The 17,408-nt window shown below is 42.3% G+C and overlaps 1 protein-coding gene across 1 annotated transcript in view; it reads left to right on the top strand.

Annotated features, from left to right (window-relative positions):
* COL22A1 (collagen type XXII alpha 1 chain) overlaps positions 1-17,408 on the top strand; it is a 346,712-nt gene that overhangs the window by 228,865 nt on the left and 100,439 nt on the right. The window contains 1 exon segment of the mRNA XM_075062036.1: positions 7,183-7,236. Within this exon segment, the coding sequence (XP_074918137.1) occupies positions 7,183-7,236 (54 nt within the window).

Below are 17,408 nucleotides of genomic sequence, written 5' to 3'. Positions count from 1 at the left end.
CTGGGCAAACAGGAAATGTAATTCAAAAGTTCGCAGGGCTTTTCCTGTTTACCTGCCCGCTGCATCCGAGTTCAGATTGCTGTCCAGAGCGGTCAGTGGTGCACTGTGGGATACCGCCCGGAGGGCAATAACGTCGATTTCCGTCCACACTAACCGTAATCCTATATGTTAATATCAAATTTAGCGCCACTCCTCTCGTCAGGGAGGAGTACAGAAATCGATTTAAAGAGCCCTTTATATCGATATAAAGGGCGTTGTAGTGTCGACGGGTACAGTGTTAAATTGATTTAACGCTCTTTAAATCGATTTAAACGCGTAGTGTAGACCAGGCCTCAGTCACAGATTGGCTTCATGCCATTATAGGTAGTCTCATACCATCCCTTCCGTAAACTTATCAAGCTCAGTCTTGAAGCCAGTTAGGTTTTTTGCTCCCACTGCTCTCTTTGGAAGGCTGTTCCAGAACTTCGCTCCTCTGATGGTTAGAAATCTTTGTCTAATTTCAAGCCTAAACTTGTTGATGGCCAGTTTATAGCCATTTGTTCTTGTGTCTACATTGACGCTTAACTTAAATAACATCTCTCTCTTCCTGCTATTTATCCCTCTGATGTATTGATAGAAAGCAACCAGATCACCGTCAGCATTCGATTGGTTAGGGTAAACAAGCCAAGCTTCTTGAGTCTCCTCTCCGCACCTTTCTCTGTTCCAGTTTGAATTCATCTTTGTTAAACATGGGATACCAGAATTGCACACAATATTCTGGATGAGGTCTCACCAGTGCCTTATGTAATGGTAATAATGCTTCCTTTTCTCTATTGGAAATACCTCACCTGATGCATCCTATGATTGAATTAGCCTTTTTCACAATCTCATTGCATTGGTGGATCATAGTCATCCTATGATCAACCAATACACCCGGGTCTTTCTCTTCCTTTGTTGCTTCTAACTGATTTACGTCCCCAGTTTATAGCAAAAGTTCTTGTTATTAGTCCCTAAGTGCGTGACCTTGCACTTGGCTCTGTTAAATTTCATCCCATTTCTATTACTCCAGTTTTCAAAATTATCTAGATATTCAGGTCCTTGTTGGTATTGGCAATACCACTCAACGTTGTACCATCTGTAAATTTTATTAGCACACTCCTACTTTTTGTGCCAAGGTCATTAATGAAAACGTTAGGTAAGATTGGTCCCAACACCAATCCCTGAGGAACTCCACTAGCCTGACAGTTCACCTTTCAGTATAACCCATTGTAGTCTCCCCTTTAACCAGTTCGTTATCTACTTTTCAACTCTCATATTAATCCTCATCTTCTCCAGTGCAACTAATATTTTCCCATGTGGGACTGTATCAAATGCCTTACTAAAATCCAGGTGGATTATATCTGCATTTCCTTTGTCTAAAAAACCAATTATCTTCTCAGAGAAAGATCAGGTTTGTCTGGCATGATCTATCTTTTGTAAAATCATGTTGTATTTTATCCCAATTACCATTTACCTCTATGTCCTTAATCATGTTCTCTTTCACAATTTTTTCCAAGACCTTACATACAGTTGAGGACAACCTAATGAGCCTTTAGTTTCCTGCATCACTTCTTTTCCTGTTCTTAGAAATAGATACTCTTATCGGCAATTCTCTAGTCATAGGGTACAATGCATGAGTTTATGGGTTCATTAAAAGATCTTGCTATTGGGCTTGCAATTTCATGTGCCAGTTCCTTTAACATCCTTGGATGGAGATTATCTGGGCCCCCTGATTTGGTTCCTTCAGCTGTCAGAGTTTGACTTCCATCTTGGATGTGGTAATTTCTACTTCTGTATTCTCATTTCCATCAGCCACCCTGCCAGTGCCTCTTAGGCAGGGGTCCCCAATGCGGTGCCGACAAGTGACGTCATCAAGAGGCGTTGCCCCCGAATTTCTGTGGCATTTCGGCGGCAACGCCTCTCGATGACGCTGCTTGCCGCCGACAGGTGACGTCATCGAGAGGAGTCACCGCCGAAATGCCACAGAAATTTGGCGGCATTTCGGCGGGTGCTTCACTGCCGCCACAGTTCTTTGTCTCGCGCCCACCAGACGAAAAGGTTGGGGACCGCTGCTCTAAGGTCTTTATTGCCCTTATTAAAAACTGAGGCAAAGTATTCGTTTAGGCATTGGATAATGCCATCAGTGCTTAGCAGTCTCACATCTTTTCTTGTTTTCTTTTTATTTATCTGGCAAAGAAAGTGTTAATTTCCTTTGCAAGGCCCAACTTTGCTTGGCTTTTTGCAGTTCTCGCCTTTCCCTTACACTTTCTGATGTCCAAGAGGTAGCTTTCATTGCTGATCCATTCCATCTTCTATTCCTTGTCGGTTTTCTGCTTTCTCTTAATAACCTGTTTGAGATGTTTGCTCATCCAGCTTGGTCTGCAACTATTCTCTGAGTTTTTTCCCTTTGCTTGGGATGCAGGCTTCAGGTAGTTTCTGAAACTTTAAGTTAAAGTAATTCCAACTCTCCTCCACATTCAGTTTCTTGAATTCTTCAGTCCAGTCCACTTCCCAGCTAATTCCCTTAATTTTTTTTGTTTGTCCCTTTGAAATCAATGACCCTAGTTGCAGACCTGTTTTTGTTTATCATTCTATTTAGTTTAAACTGAATTAACTCACAATCACTTGAACCAAAGTTGTTCCCTACAACCAGTTCTATGATGTCCTCACTACTCACCAATACCAAATCTAAAATGGCATCCCCTCTTGTTGGTTTGGTGAAGAAATCTGTCAGCTATCACATCCAGGGAAATCTGGGCCCTACCGTTATTAGTACAACTTGTCCTCTAAGCTATATCTGGGAAATTAAATTCTGCCATAATCATACAATTCCCAGTAATGTTTATTTCATTAAGAACAGGCCAGTGTGTCAAAAATAGCAGTGTGGCAATGGCGACACAGGTAGTGGCTTGGTCTATCCACAAAGTGGACCTAGTATCTCAAATGCGATTGCATTCCAGAAGCTAGACTCACCCATAATGATCTAGCCCAATTAAAACATAACTGGCCAGATTGATGGTGCATGCAGGGGACTTCCAAAATTACATCAAGAGCCGGACCAAAGGTGTTAAGTCCACATTTTTTAATGTGGGCTAGTATTCATAGGAAATTGAGGTTGCATATTTGTTTGGCTAAAGTATCCCTATTGTGTGTAATCCTGTACACTTCCCTAGCATCTGGCTACATGCTGTACTTATCTCAGCACTCCTTGATTGTAAATTGGCAGATCTATTGTGGAGACAGGCACACGATTTGACATGTAATTTAAAGCTTTCATTGCTGTGCTGGACTGTGCAATTTGTTTGATCCATTTGGAACCAGACTTATTGCATCCACATTCACTGTACTTCATTATTGCTGAAAATGAAAATCACACTGCTGTAATTTTACATTGTATGGGAAGGAAGAGCCAACCTGGGAGCCACTGTTAAGCACTAATCCCATGTTTCTGCATTAATATTTTGTTATTGAGTTTTTTTTATGAGCACCTCCTATACTTGCTTCCTTTCTGCCAGATGGTGAAATGAGCAGTGCTATTTAGACTACAGCAGCTGATACTCTTTGTGATGTGGCTGCTGCAGGTTAAAACTCCAGGTGGTCAGAAGCAATCGGTCTGGCCAATGGCTGGTTGAATATGATATTATGGAATATTGGAAGTGCAGGGAACAATGAGAGGAAAATAAACATAAGACACATATTTGAATGGTTAGCATATTTGTGTCTGGTGTGGGACAGCTGGCTGCATTAATGCCTTCTGTCATAGCAGAGCCTGCTAATCACTTTGTCAGTTGCTTCCTTCATTTTTGGTCATTTGACAGTATTTATTCTTATTAAGAGAAAAATAAGCAAAGATCCTGATTCTGCCCTCAGACTCACTGACCTCAATTAATAGAGTAGGTGAAAAAACTGAAACATTTCTCCTTTTTTCATATCCCCCTCGCCCTATTAAAATTCAAAATATAGACAAATTTCACTGAAAACTCTCATTCTGGCACATTTCCACCTGCTCTCCTGCCATTCAAGTCCTTGAGAACCATGTGTCCCTCCCTGGACAGAATTTGACCCAAGCAAAGGAGATTATTACACCAGGAAACACCTGGATCTCTCTCTCAACTGTAAACTCTACAACACAGTCACATGCACAAAGCATGGGATCATCATGAGACACATCCGTAAAAGAAATCACACCACTCAGCACATGAGATTTATTTCATCACATCTTGGATGAGCTATAAGAATAGAAAGAGAACTTCTTTTTCTCTTTAGGTGCTTATATGCCCCCACATTGCCATAGCATCTGCCCATCTCCCAGCTATTGATGGGTTTATATGCAGAACAGTGCTGTGATGTAGAGATTATTTCCCTCATTTTACAGATGGGAAACCGAAGCACTAAGTGTTTTAAGTGACTTGCCTGAGGTCACACAGGAAGTCTCTGGCAGGGCTGAGACAAGAATCCAGATGTCCTGAATGTAATCCAATCCTCAGTTATCCTTTCTCCACACCCACCTCCCCGTTGGACCATACACCAGATTTCCATTGTTTGTCAGTGTGCCCCAACACCTGGTAGAGCTGGATTCTGAAAAGAGTATATGGTGCACCCCTCACATGTGCACACTCCAGTTCCTGCATCCAGCTTCCCTTCCACAGTGGAGCCTCCTGGGTTCCTCTGCAGAGGGCCCTCTGGGCCTGCAGAGGGATCAGCCAGATCTGCCAGGCCAGCCTTGACTGGAAACGCCTTATGTGTCTCTGGAGTATCCAGATGTTTCCATAGATCTCCGCATAGGGGAATCTAGGGTTCTCATTGGATGCCATTGCATGATACTAGTTTGTGGTGTCTGTTACTTCCTCCCAGAAGCAAAACTTTTTCATTAACAGGAGTGTAGACATTAAAAATGGTAAATTGCTTTTCTGGGACATCGAGTTTGGCAGTTCTAGAATTGTTACTAGTTCTGGAATTACAGTTCTAGAATTGTTACCAGTTTAGTGCTGTCCCCCTTCTTATTAAGTATAGGGACTAGCACTGGAACTAGTAAGCTCTCTAATACTGGAGTGAACTTTTTATGTGCACACCATGTACTAGCAAAGGAAAGAGTGAATTCAGCTTTCCTAGGATACCTGAAACTGACTATATAGGGAAAAAATCCAGATGTGGACGTGTGTGCTTTACTTGTACAGGTCCATATCCATAACTGGACAAGCACATCTGTCTCTGTGTGTGTACATGTTTGTGTGAGCAACACAAATGTGCAGAAGAGTATCAATTCTACCGGTGAAATTTATAAACTTCAGCTTAGTTTTCTTGCAGCAACATTCCCTTCCCCCACTCACTCACCTGCATGTTTGCCAAAATTGAGAACAAGCATTTTAAAGGCAGCAGTCAGGGAAACCCAGTGGGTGCAGTTTAGACAGCTTTGTGACAGTTACACACATCTGGCAAGGGAAGACCAGTGAAATTATATTAAACATATGAGTCTATTGTTAAACAATTTGTTTTATTTTAACAGGCAGTCATGCTAGAGAGATCTTTTGGTTTATGAAGTGGTGAGGTGTTTGGTACCAAGACAATAAGAGTATATTTTACTTTTCTATAGTACCTTTCATCTCAGAGGCTCTTAAAGTTCTTTACAAATTACAGATATGCAGCAGTGCTGAAATGCAACCACCTCTAAGGTGAGAGAGCAGACAGCTGGCACACAACTCTATGCAAAACAGTGGGAAGAGGGGAAATTTTGGCTAAGAACCTCCCACATCAATAAAATGTGTTTGTGTAAACAGATCTTAGCCTTCCACAGGTCAACTTTCTATTTAACTGTGAAAACAACGGGGAGTCTGGTGGCACCTTAAAGACTAACAGATTTATTTGGGCATAAGCTTTCGTGAATAAAAAACCCACTTCTTCAGATGCGTGGAGTGAAAATTGCAGTTACAGGTGTAATATATATTGGCACGTGAAGAGAACGGAGTTACCTTACAAGTGGAGAACCAGTGCTGACAGGGCCAATTCAGTCAGGATGGATGTGGTCCACTCCCAATAATTGATGAGGAGGTGTCAATACCAAGAGAGGGAAAATTGCTTTTGTAGTGAGCCAGCCAGTCCCAGTCCCTATCCAAGCCCAAATTGATGGTGCTAAGTTTGCAAATGAATTGTAGTTCTGCAATTTCCCTTTGAAGTCTGTTTCTGAAGGGATTTTTTTGTTTGGGGATGGCTCCTTTTAAATCTGTTATTGAGTGTCCTGGGAGATTAAAGTGTTCTCCTGTTGGCTTTTGTATGTTACTATTCCTGATGTCTGATTTGTGTCCATTTATCCTTTTACATAGAGATAAATGTACATGATTTGGCCAATGTACATGGCATTGCTGGCACACGATGACATATATCACATTAGTTGATGTGCAGGTGAATGAGCCACTGATGGTGTGGCTGGTGTGTTGGGTCCTAGGATGATGATGTTAGAGTAGATATGGGGACAAAGAAGGCAACGGGTTTTGTTACAGGGATTGGTTCCTGGGTTAGTGTTTCTGTGGTGTGGTGGGTAGTTGGTGAGTTTTTGCTTCAGGTTGGGGGGTTGTCTGTAAGCGAGGATTGGCCTGCCTCCCAAGGCCTGTGAGAGTGGGGGATCATTTTCCATGATAGGTTGTAGAAATATTGAAAATTGTTGAAAATAATGGAATTGTTATTGAAAATTGTTGAAAATAGCAGAACACTACTGGCCATCACATACATCCCCCAGCTAAAACCTCTTCAGCGCATCATCAGCGATCACTGGTTGAATGTGAGCATAAACCAGTCTTTTCTGTCTTCAGGCTATGGGCCTGAGTTTTAATTCAAGGGAATTTCATCCGCTTACGGACGGACCTCAACCATAGCACTGGCTTCTGAGTACTCCAGCTCTGTTGTGACTCTGTCCTGTTTTCCAGAGTAGCTCTCAATTTGGCAGTGCAATATTAGCACAATTTAGAATTTTACAGACTCAGGGGAGTCATTGGGGGCTGTGTGCACAAACCCTGGGCAGACTGTGGCCTGTGAATTCTAACTGTTCTGGGTGGTTAACATTTGCACTTCTTTGCTGGTCCATGTATGTTTCAAAGAGAAATCCTGGACTAAGTGAGAAGCAGTCTCTGCTGTTGGTTTGTAATGTTTGATTTTCTCTTAACTGCACAGGGCAAGAAGGGTGAAGTTGGTCTCCCGGGACTCGATGGCTTGCCTGGACCTCAGGTGAGTGACATTTATACTTGTTTCTTTAGAAACACAATAGCAATAAAACCAGACGTGATAGAGTTTTGGTAAAAAGGGACACCCCTGTCTGAATAACATTTGTTCTTAGAAGCCCTCAGGCAGACAGCAGTGCTGCATGCAATGAATGGCACTGATTCTCCTTTTCTTTACACCAGTTTTAAAGTGGTGTAACTCCAGGCATGAATGGAGTTATTCCTCTTTTACACCAGTCTGAATAAGGAGAGCCAGGCCCAGTGTCTTCCATTCATTTTAATCTTTCTTAACAGTCTCTCACCAGGTACCTGAACCAGGGCATTCTCTGGGCATCACTTTTACATCACTATTCCCAGGGTGAGAGCCTCTCGGTTTACAGTACTTAGGGCAGCATCTCTGCAAATTACTTTCTGTGTGAACTGATCATTGCAGAAAGACACCCTGTCAGTGCAGCAGGGGTAGGGGCTGTTTAAACCTTGCTTTGTTATTGGTCAGGTGGCACATCCCATGGAGGCCTCTGGGGTTCACTTTTCCTTTAGGGGAGGAAGGGGAGGAGGGTGGATAAAGAAGATAGAGACAGAACTTTCTTTAACAGGATGTGTTTGCAGTTCAGTTCTCCAGAGCAAGGGAGATTCCCACTCTTGGGTCTGTACTCACATAGCCCATTGTTCTAAGGCTACTGGGCCAGCTTCTGACCACTGCAGGGGTCAGTGGCATTGCATGAGCAGTACATTAAGGCAGAATTTGGCCCGTTGGCTCGAGCATGGGGTGACATATGCCCTGCAAGGGGACCACATTGACGCTTGGTGCCTCCAACTCTCATTTCCTTTCCAGCGGCTTTTGTAAGCCATGCGAGATGATCTAAAGGGGTGGTGATTCACAACTGTTTCTGTACAGCGACCCCATCTTGCAACAGAAAAATGCTTTGGGAATTTGTCACAGGATGAGTGGCTCCTTTAAGGGGAAATGGGGCCAACTCTACCTATGCCCTAATAAATTGGCTTCTTCCCAGCTTGAGGAGATGGGACTAATGGAGTCAGCTAGGGTGACCAAATGTCCCGATTTTATATAAACAGTCCCGATTTTTGGGTCTTTTTCTTAGATGGGATCCTATTACCCCCAACCCCCTGTCCCAGTTTTTCACACTTGCTGTCTGGTCACCCTAGAGTCAGCTGACTCGTTAAAGGACGCCTAGGCCTTAGACAAGGGCTGAGAGAGATTAGTCTGGGGGAGGAGCCACAGGGGCCACCTCCTGTGGGAGGTCCTGAACCAGGCTCTACAGGAGAACAGTACGCCAGGGAAACCAGCCTAGGTGCTGAGTGCTCAATACAGAGCAGACTGGGGCAGAAAAGCTCCCACCTGAGCTGTGTATGAGCTTTACTGATGGATTTCATTGCGGACTTTGAGGATTGTTTTGAATTATTTGTTATTAAACCAGTCCTGGTATTAGCAGCAAGAAAGCCCGTGAGAAGTTTAAAGAGTCCTGAAGAGGAAGAAAACTGAGGCAGGGTACTGCATAGCTCCTGCTGGCCATGAGGAGTTCTCAGGAGGTGACTGCCCTGTTACAGAATCCCTTCTTTTCTCACCATAAGGAAAGGGAAGATGGTCGCATACCCTCTCGACCCATTTGTGACCACACTCTCCAATTGAGTACCCAGGAGAGAATATAACAACACATTAACCCCCTTTTTAATAATACATTATCAGTCCTAAGATTGGGGAATTTAGCTCCACAATCAGTTAAACTTTCAGACACAGAAGAGCCTAGATTCTACAGTGATGGGTTATATATACGGTGAATAAGACACAGTTAACTGTTGGTTGTTTTTGCTTTGCTGATACTTATTATTTCCCCTGGCAAGTAATGCTCTTGTTACTAGGAAACATCAGCTAGAAATGGATTCTATAGCAAATGTTCTGTATTAAGCTTTGAGATGACTGTGAAAGCCATCAGAGACAAAATCCAATAGTTTGCTATGTTGGTTCAGGTGAAGCCCATTACAGCCAATTTAGAATGCTGCCATTTCGGGTCTGCGTTTTGCAATGTCTGTGCTTTTCAAGACTCATTTCATTCTGCAGCATCTGGTTTAGCAGTTGTTCAGCAGCTGCGGGGAATGGGAATGTATTAATATATTTTCAGATACATTTTAAAGATTTCTTTGTAATGCTGGATGACATTAAAACTTCCCGTTGAGTGTTATGGACATTATGAACAACCTAGTTTTTTTTTAAAAAAAAAAAATACAGTTCTGGATATCTGTCTCTGAATTAATCAATAATTAACGATTACACGATGAACATAATTCTACCTTAACTGAAGCTGTGCAGGATTTTTTATAAACTTTCAGGGCACTATTTCAATATTCCTGATGAAAAAGATTGCGGATTTAGCATTACGCAACTTTTCCCTTAGCACTAGCAAAACAAAGCTTGCAAATTTTATGTTAATCAGAAAGAGATAAAACTCCGGTATCATCAAGGGATTTTTAAATTGACTGACCATTTGCTGTTCCTCTATTTATATTAACTTTAAGAATAAAGAAAATGATGCATGTTCTTGTAACAGCACTCTGAGCTGTGCATGTGACTGCAGACTTCCAGACACATTGGATAAAAAGAGCTTCAGATTTGGTCATAACGAAAGCACCTTCCACCTTATAGCACTTTTTAATGGCAGGTTTTTACGGGCTTTTTGTTGTTTTTTTTTTACCATTGCTGCTTTATTGTCTTTTAAGTAAACCAGCGCATGGATTCAGGGAACACTCAAGAGGAAAAGAGAATGTCTCAGACGAGGTCCTTAAAGAACAGTCACAGGTTCTGCCTTCTCCTGCTCAAAATTCTACTCCGACTACGTCTATACTACCATAGTAAGTCAACCTATGTTATGCTACTCCAGCTATGTGAATTATGTAGCTGGAGTCAGCGTAGCTTAGGTCAACTTACTGTGGCGTCTACATGGCGCTGGGTCGATGGGAGACACACTCCCGTCGACTTACTTTAGTCTTCTCGTTTGGGGTGGAGTACTGGGGTCGACCAGAGAGCGGTCCGTGGTCAATTTGGTGGGTCTTCACTAGACCCACTAAATCGGTCCCTGGTGAATCGATCTCCAGAGCTTCGATCCAACTGTAGTATAGATCCCATTGGAGTTGGGGTAGAGCACAGGACAGACGCAATGATGGGATCACAGCACATTTTCACACATGCTGCGGGGTGTGAGTGGGTTGAACCAGAGTGTGTATCTTTATCTAGGGCCACCGAATGAGAATGATTTGTGTCTAGGAGGAGACAGGGGCGCACTGAGTGAAAGCTAAGTTCAAATGGGGCAGCAGTATACCTTGCAGCAGTCTTTGTCCTCCCTGCCCATCTCTGATGGCTGTCCGGGAGGAAGGGAAAGATCCTGTGACACGCTGAGAAAAGACTATGGGATGATACCAGTGCCTGTGATAACATCCCCTCCCTCTACAAAACACAACACTTCTCAGCTTGCGTGAAGTACTAGTTGAAAAATAGGATAGAGCTTTTGTGACAACAATGCCCTTCTTTTCTCACGAACATTTCAACCAAAAAACTTGTTACCATTGAGAATGTGGAATTTTTTTCAGCCAGACCCAGTTGTGCGTGAGCTGCTATTGCGTGCACGTCTTCTACATCTGCCTTATCTATTTAAGCAAAATTAATATTTGTATTTTGCAAGCACTAGCAATGGTATAAGAGCTTCTGTAGACTAGCACAGTAGGAGAAGAGTTAATATAGATAGGCTGAGGCAGTTTTTCTCCCTGCTCTGATTTGTTTGTCACAGTGATAAAAACACCTGAACCCATCTACACTAGTAGCTTAACACTGGTGCAAGAGCAGCATTAATGACAGTTGCTGGAATCTGGGTACAGAACTGGGTACTGACAGTTGCTGGAATCTGGAATCTAGTTTAGATTCCCACATAGATCCAGAGCACTTCTGATTTCTGATTACCTTTTTAAAGAGACCTTGAGTATAAACCCTAGGATGTGCTGAGTTCTTAACATCCTATTTACGAGGTAAGACTTTAGTAAGGGGGTGTGTAAAAATCAGAGACGTGCCTGAACTGCAAAACTTAGATCTGAATCCAAACTCTCCCAAAAGTGCTTGAAGTGGGAGGATTGGTGCAGGACCATCTTTGATAAGAATTGAAACAGGGAAAGGAAAAAAAAAATCTGGAGCCTGTTAGTTTACTAATAGCATGGAAGCCAAAAAACCCTGATGAATGTTTTCTGTTGTTTTAATTTGTTGTACTGACTGAATAAAAACCATTAAAAACAAACAAAAAGGAGAAATTAAGCTTGTTCATCAATAAACATAAGAAATCCCAGGCTGTGCCTTATGCTAAGATACAAAATTAAGCAAACACTTTCCTTTTTTTTTTTTTTTTTTTTTTGCTGAAAAGAAGATATTCTCAGTGAGAAACTGCAATGTACAAAGCTCTGCATTCTTATGGCCTTGGGAGATTATCAGTAATTTTTGTTCAGAAATGTTGGTGCTCCAGTTATCATGCCACTTGGCTTAATAACTAGAGACCTAGTCCATTATGAATGATGCATCAAGCACTTAAAATGATTAAAAAGCCATGCAAGTTAAATGCACGTGACTACTGGCCCTTAGGGCCTTGGTTTTCAGTGTTTCCAGCAGAGTCTCTTTTTATATCTTTTTACTATTCTCTTGATTTACAAAACAGGATTTGAGTGGAGAATACAATTTAGTGTTGTAATGCAGCATTTATCAAAAATCTAGCATTGGAAATGTTAGTGTAAGGAGGTGTGGGCAGCAGGCTAGAGGAGAGGTGAAGAACAAGTGTAAGGACCCCAAATGGGTGGCTGTTCAGATGTCAGCTGGTTGTAGCAAGCATAGTAGAAAAGGGGAGTTTTGAGATACCATATATACTCGATCATAAGCCAGTTCGTTTATAAGCTGACCCCCCCAAGATGAGTAAGTAAAAATGGATTTTTTTTATGACCCATTCATAAGCTAACCCTGTAATTCAGGGATTGGCAAACTTTGACTCCTGGTCCATCAGGATAAGCCGCTGGCGGGCTGAGACAGTTTGTTTACCTCGAGCATCCGCAGGCACAGAGATAAACCTAAGTAAACAAAATCTCCCAGCCCGCTGGAGCTGGTCTAGTGGGCTGGTGGCGCGGCCACAGCCTGCTCCGGTGGGCCAGACAGGGCGACATGGCTGCAGACTGCTCCAGTGAGTGAGATGGACATCGTGGCCGCAGCCTGCCGGCTCTGGAGCTGCAGCTGCTTCGGAGGTTGTGGAGAGAGCAGCATGGCCAGAAGTGGGGACACTCTGGCTCCGTCTTTTCCCTTCTGGCTCTGCTGCCTCTCTTTGCCCCTCTATTGGGGGGGAGGGGCTGCATCCCACCTCTCCCTCTCTTTACCTGTTCATAAGCCAAACCCCTTCTCTGATGCCTCCTTTTTTTACTAAAATAATTCGGCTTATGAACTAGTATGTACAGTACATTGTGAAAAGGATTGGGGATCTTGGCATGACAACGGTGAAGGCCTGACAAAGGAGAGGAGAGAGTGGGAGACTGAGGCCAAGTCTATACTACAGATCTATATTGATATTACTACCTTGCTCGGGGTGTGAAAAATCCCCCAGGGGCTCTGGAACAATTTTTATAGTAGGGGTGCTGAGAGCCATTGAACCAAATTGTAAACGCTGTGTCTGATGGAAATCACTTCGAGCCAAGGGATGCGGCAGCACCCCCAGCACCTCTAGTTCCAGCACCTATGAAATCTACACCCCTGAATGATGCAATTATATCAATATAGATCCATAGTGTAGACTTGTGTAGATTTACTGACCTAAGCCCCCATGAAGATTTCACTATATTGATGGGAGAGCTTCTCCCGTTAACACAGCTGCCACCTCTCGAGGAGGTGGATTATTTACACTGACAAGAGAAGCTCTCCCGTCAAGATAGGTAGTATCTTCAGTAGGTGCTACAGCTGTGACGCTGTATGTGAAGTCAAGCCCTGAGATGAGGCTGCCAGATGGAACTAGTGAAGATTTAACAAAAGATGAAATTTCAGAGGTTAAGTGGCCGTGAATGGCTCTGCAGATGAGTAAAGACAAACCTAGAAGTTGGAGCTGAAAAAGTCCTATTAGCATGAGTGCCATGTATTTTATTAGCATTATATCAGCAGTCAAATAATTCTGCATGGCCTAAATGCAGTCTCACTCATAAACTGATGAGCTACCCAAAAAACATTCATTGCAATCTTTGTTATATGGATTAAGTTTTATATGGATCAAAGGAATGGAGAACCTACTTATGAGAGGAGACTTGCAAAACTTGGCTCGTTTTGCTTAACGAAATGAAGGCTGAGGGGAGATATGAGGGCTCTCTATAAGTACATCAGAGGAATAAACACCAGGGAGGGAGGGGAGTTATTTAAGTTAAGAGCCAATGGTTGCACAAGGACAAATGGATATAAACTTGCCACCAGTAAGTTTAGGCTAGAAATTAGATGGTTTCTAACCATCAGAGGAGTGAAGTTCTGGAACCATCTTCGGGGGGAGAGGGGGAACCTAGTTGTGGAGGGGACTCAAATTTTCTTCAAGACTGAGCTTGATGAGTTTATGGATGGGCTGGGATGAGGAGAATGACTACAATGACAAATATCTCCAATAGACAGAGATGGGACACTAGAAGGGGAAGGCTGTGAGTTACTACAGAGAATTATTTCGCAAGTGTCTGGCTGGTGAATCTCGCCCATATGCTCAGGATCTAAATGATTCACCATATTTGAGGTTGGGAAGGAGTTTTCCCTCAGATCAGATTGGCAGAGACCCTGGATTTTTTTTGCCTTTCTCTGCAGTGTGGGCACGGGATACTTGCTGGTTTGGACTAGAGTAAATGGTGGATTCTCTGTAACTGAAAGTCTTTACATCAAGATTTGAGAACCAGAGGTTATGGACCTACTACAGGAGTGGGTGAGTAAGGGTCAGTAGCCTGCAATGTGCTGGAGGTCAGACTAGATGATCATGATTTACATGAGTCTATGAGCTGTCTTAAAAAAACATGCATTGCAATATTTGTTATACGGATTTAGTATTTGTCTAAGTATTTTTAATGGTACAAGTGGCTTTGGACAGCAGCATGGAATATGTGAGCTAAATCTATGCAGCTTCAATTCCAATCGAAGTTCTCTGGAGAAACCATTATACCCTCATATACACCAGGAATAGTGCACTCATTGACCTCTTCCCCAATCCTTTACAGAACAGTTAGCTCAGGCCAAAGCACCTAGTGCTCTGTTTGCATTCACAGACCTTCCTATGGGGAAGGAGATCCTCATATAGTGGTTGATGAGACTGTGAAAAGTAACTCATAAACAGTCAGAATAAATCTCCCTTTCTCTGACAACCTTCGAAACAAGAAAGGTCATAAAAGGAGAGAGCATCCCACATCATCTCATCTCTGGTACCCAACTGGGAAATCATAAGGCAAACCATCCTTCTGATTATGGAGAATGTCAGGTTCCAAAAGCCTTCAGACACTTGAATTAAATTCTTAAGCATGGAGAAGAGTCCCTACGTTAATTTCTGTAAAAAGAGCTAATTGAAATTCTTCAACCAAAACATTTTCCCACTGGAGAATGTTATTGTCAAATCTTTTTGATTTCCATTGGGAAAGTCCAAACAAAATATTTCAGCTTGAATCAATATTTGGAAAAAAAAAATTGTTTCAAAATGTCAGTTCAAAATTTTTAAAAAAATTCTGAAATTTTGAAACATTTTTCATTGTCTGTCTGAATATTTTTGATGTTTTGACTTATGGTGCATGGGGAATGCTTGCAAGAGCCTTAACCAGTTATAAGGTTTGTGTGCACAATTCCTGTGCAGTGTAACCAGATGGGAATGCTTCACTTTTTTTATAGCTTCTTTAATCAGATGATCTCCTCTTACTTTACAAATGAATTCAGCCTGACAAAATCGCTGTGAAGCAGGCTTCCTCTTCATTTTACAAATGAGGAGACTGAGGCCCAGAGCATGGCAGTAAGTTGCTTAAGGCCACACAAGAAGTCACAGTAGCAAAATTGAGAATAGAACCCAGTCCTCCTAGCTTTGTTCTATGCTCTCCTAGATTGCACTCCCTCCCCTTATCTCTTGATACTATGTAAAGAAAAAGTTGTATCAGCATAAGTTGCTGAATAAAGGAAATCTCATTCTACCCTGATAAAGAGATGTGTTGTCACACATATGGGATGGGGTTGTGATATCAGCAAGTGACTCACAATGGGGAGGCAAGCAGATTATAAAGGAGAAAAATCCTATTTGCGCCTCAGGCTTACGTGGATGGCAGTTGCATCCAGATTAAAAGAAAAGTGAACTTCCCACATCTGTTACATTAAAAAAATGGAAATATCTATCTTGCTTTTTAATTCCAAGGCAGGTCAGCCAGGTTATAATTGGTTCTACCTCCCACAAGCTGTAAAGTGCTTTGCACCTAAGTGACACTTGGAAAGATGTGAAATTGCTTGGTCCTTTGGAAAAAAAGAAATCAAACAAAATCAAAGTGAAAGACTCTTATAACTCCGTGTCCTCCCCTCTCTCAGATCAGAATTTAAAAGGGACACCGCTGGGAACTGGCTTTTGGAAGGAGGGTTTTGTTCTGTACAATTGAATGATCACTAAAAGTGGTCATCAGTAAAACCAAATTCTACTTTAATCTTGATTATCAGCAACAAGAGGAAAAGGTATATAAAAGACATGGCATGTGCTTATTGACTTGGGCGAAATATTTGAGGTACAATATAGCTGATGTATTATAATTATTTGTAGCAGTGCCCACTATGGAGTAGGTCCTTTTCACAGATTCAAGAACAGTCTCTGCTCCAGAGTGCTCGGGTTCTAAGGACAAGCAGAAGTCAGGGGAACGGAACGACAATAGGCAATTTGTATACAAGTCAAATTGATTTGCTGTAGGCATCATATCAGAAAAGACTTTAAGGGGGACAAAGGCATGACAGATTTCTGCAAGTTCTGTGTGTGTGACCATGGCACTTTCTATCTATTGGCTCTGATCAGTTAGGGCAACCAAGCCTGCATGCCCCTGGTGGCAGTAAATCTTCCAGGAGCAGGAGATGTAGTCGTATATGATTCCTTGGCTCTAGAGCTGGCAGCGTTGCCCAGAAAGCTGGCTGCACAGCACTGTCTTGAAGGTGTTCTTATTCAGTGCATCTCCCAGGGAGCCCTGACAATATAAATTAAAGCTGCCTTCCCCCTGAGGAGGCCTCCACCAGAATAGCTGTTCCACCAGAGTGCAGTTTTGTAGATTGCACATGCCTGCCCCTATGTAGGTGAATCGGTCTTGTATTTGGGCGTAATTAACCTGCTTTAGGATGTGTCACGATGGTTGTGATAAAGATTGCAGTCGAGATATTAATAGTACCAATAAACGTGGACTGTGGAACTCATTGCTACATGATGTTGAGGCCAAGAACTTGGCAAGATTCAGAGAGGGATTAGATGTTTATGTGAATAGCAAGAACATCCAAAGTTGCTATAGTAAATAAATAATAATAATCAATCATTAATAAAGACCTTGGGAATGGATATAAAACCTCATGCTTCAGGTTTATGTCAGGTTCTGACTATTAGGGGATAGGATGAAACTCCCCTGTGGGCAGATATTCCACATCTGCCTTGTGTGGGATTTCTTTTATCTTCTTCTGAAGCATCTGGTGCAGGCTACTAGACCCAATACAGGACTAGACAACCCTGAGTCGAATCCAGTCTGGCAGTTCCTATGTTCCCCACTATTTAAATACCTGGTAGAGTTTGTTTTTCATAGAAATCAGAACTAATTTATATTTAGTTCAGAGTGAGCAGAAGCTCAAAGCCACTGAGTAATTGCAATTAAAAATATATTTTTCCTCTCATGCATCCTCCTGCCTCTGCTCTGCACAAGACTCCCTTCTTTAACACCTCCTTGGATTCCTGTCTCTGTGCCTTTGTACATATAGTGCCATGTCTAGGACTCTCTGCCCTGCCTCATTTACAACTGCCATCTCCTTTCTTTGTTCAAATTCCTCCGTAAAATGCATCTCTTCTGAGAGGGCTTTCAAAAACACTGTGTATGAATAATTTTAATAATGCCCAGCCAAGCAAACTGCAGGTCAAAGTGGTTTCAGGA

The sequence above is a fragment of the Chelonoidis abingdonii genome, chromosome 2 (assembly GCF_003597395.2).
Source record: "Chelonoidis abingdonii isolate Lonesome George chromosome 2, CheloAbing_2.0, whole genome shotgun sequence".
Classification (NCBI taxonomy): domain Eukaryota; kingdom Metazoa; phylum Chordata; order Testudines; family Testudinidae; genus Chelonoidis; species Chelonoidis abingdonii.
This window is presented reverse-complemented; position numbering and strand designations above follow the sequence as displayed.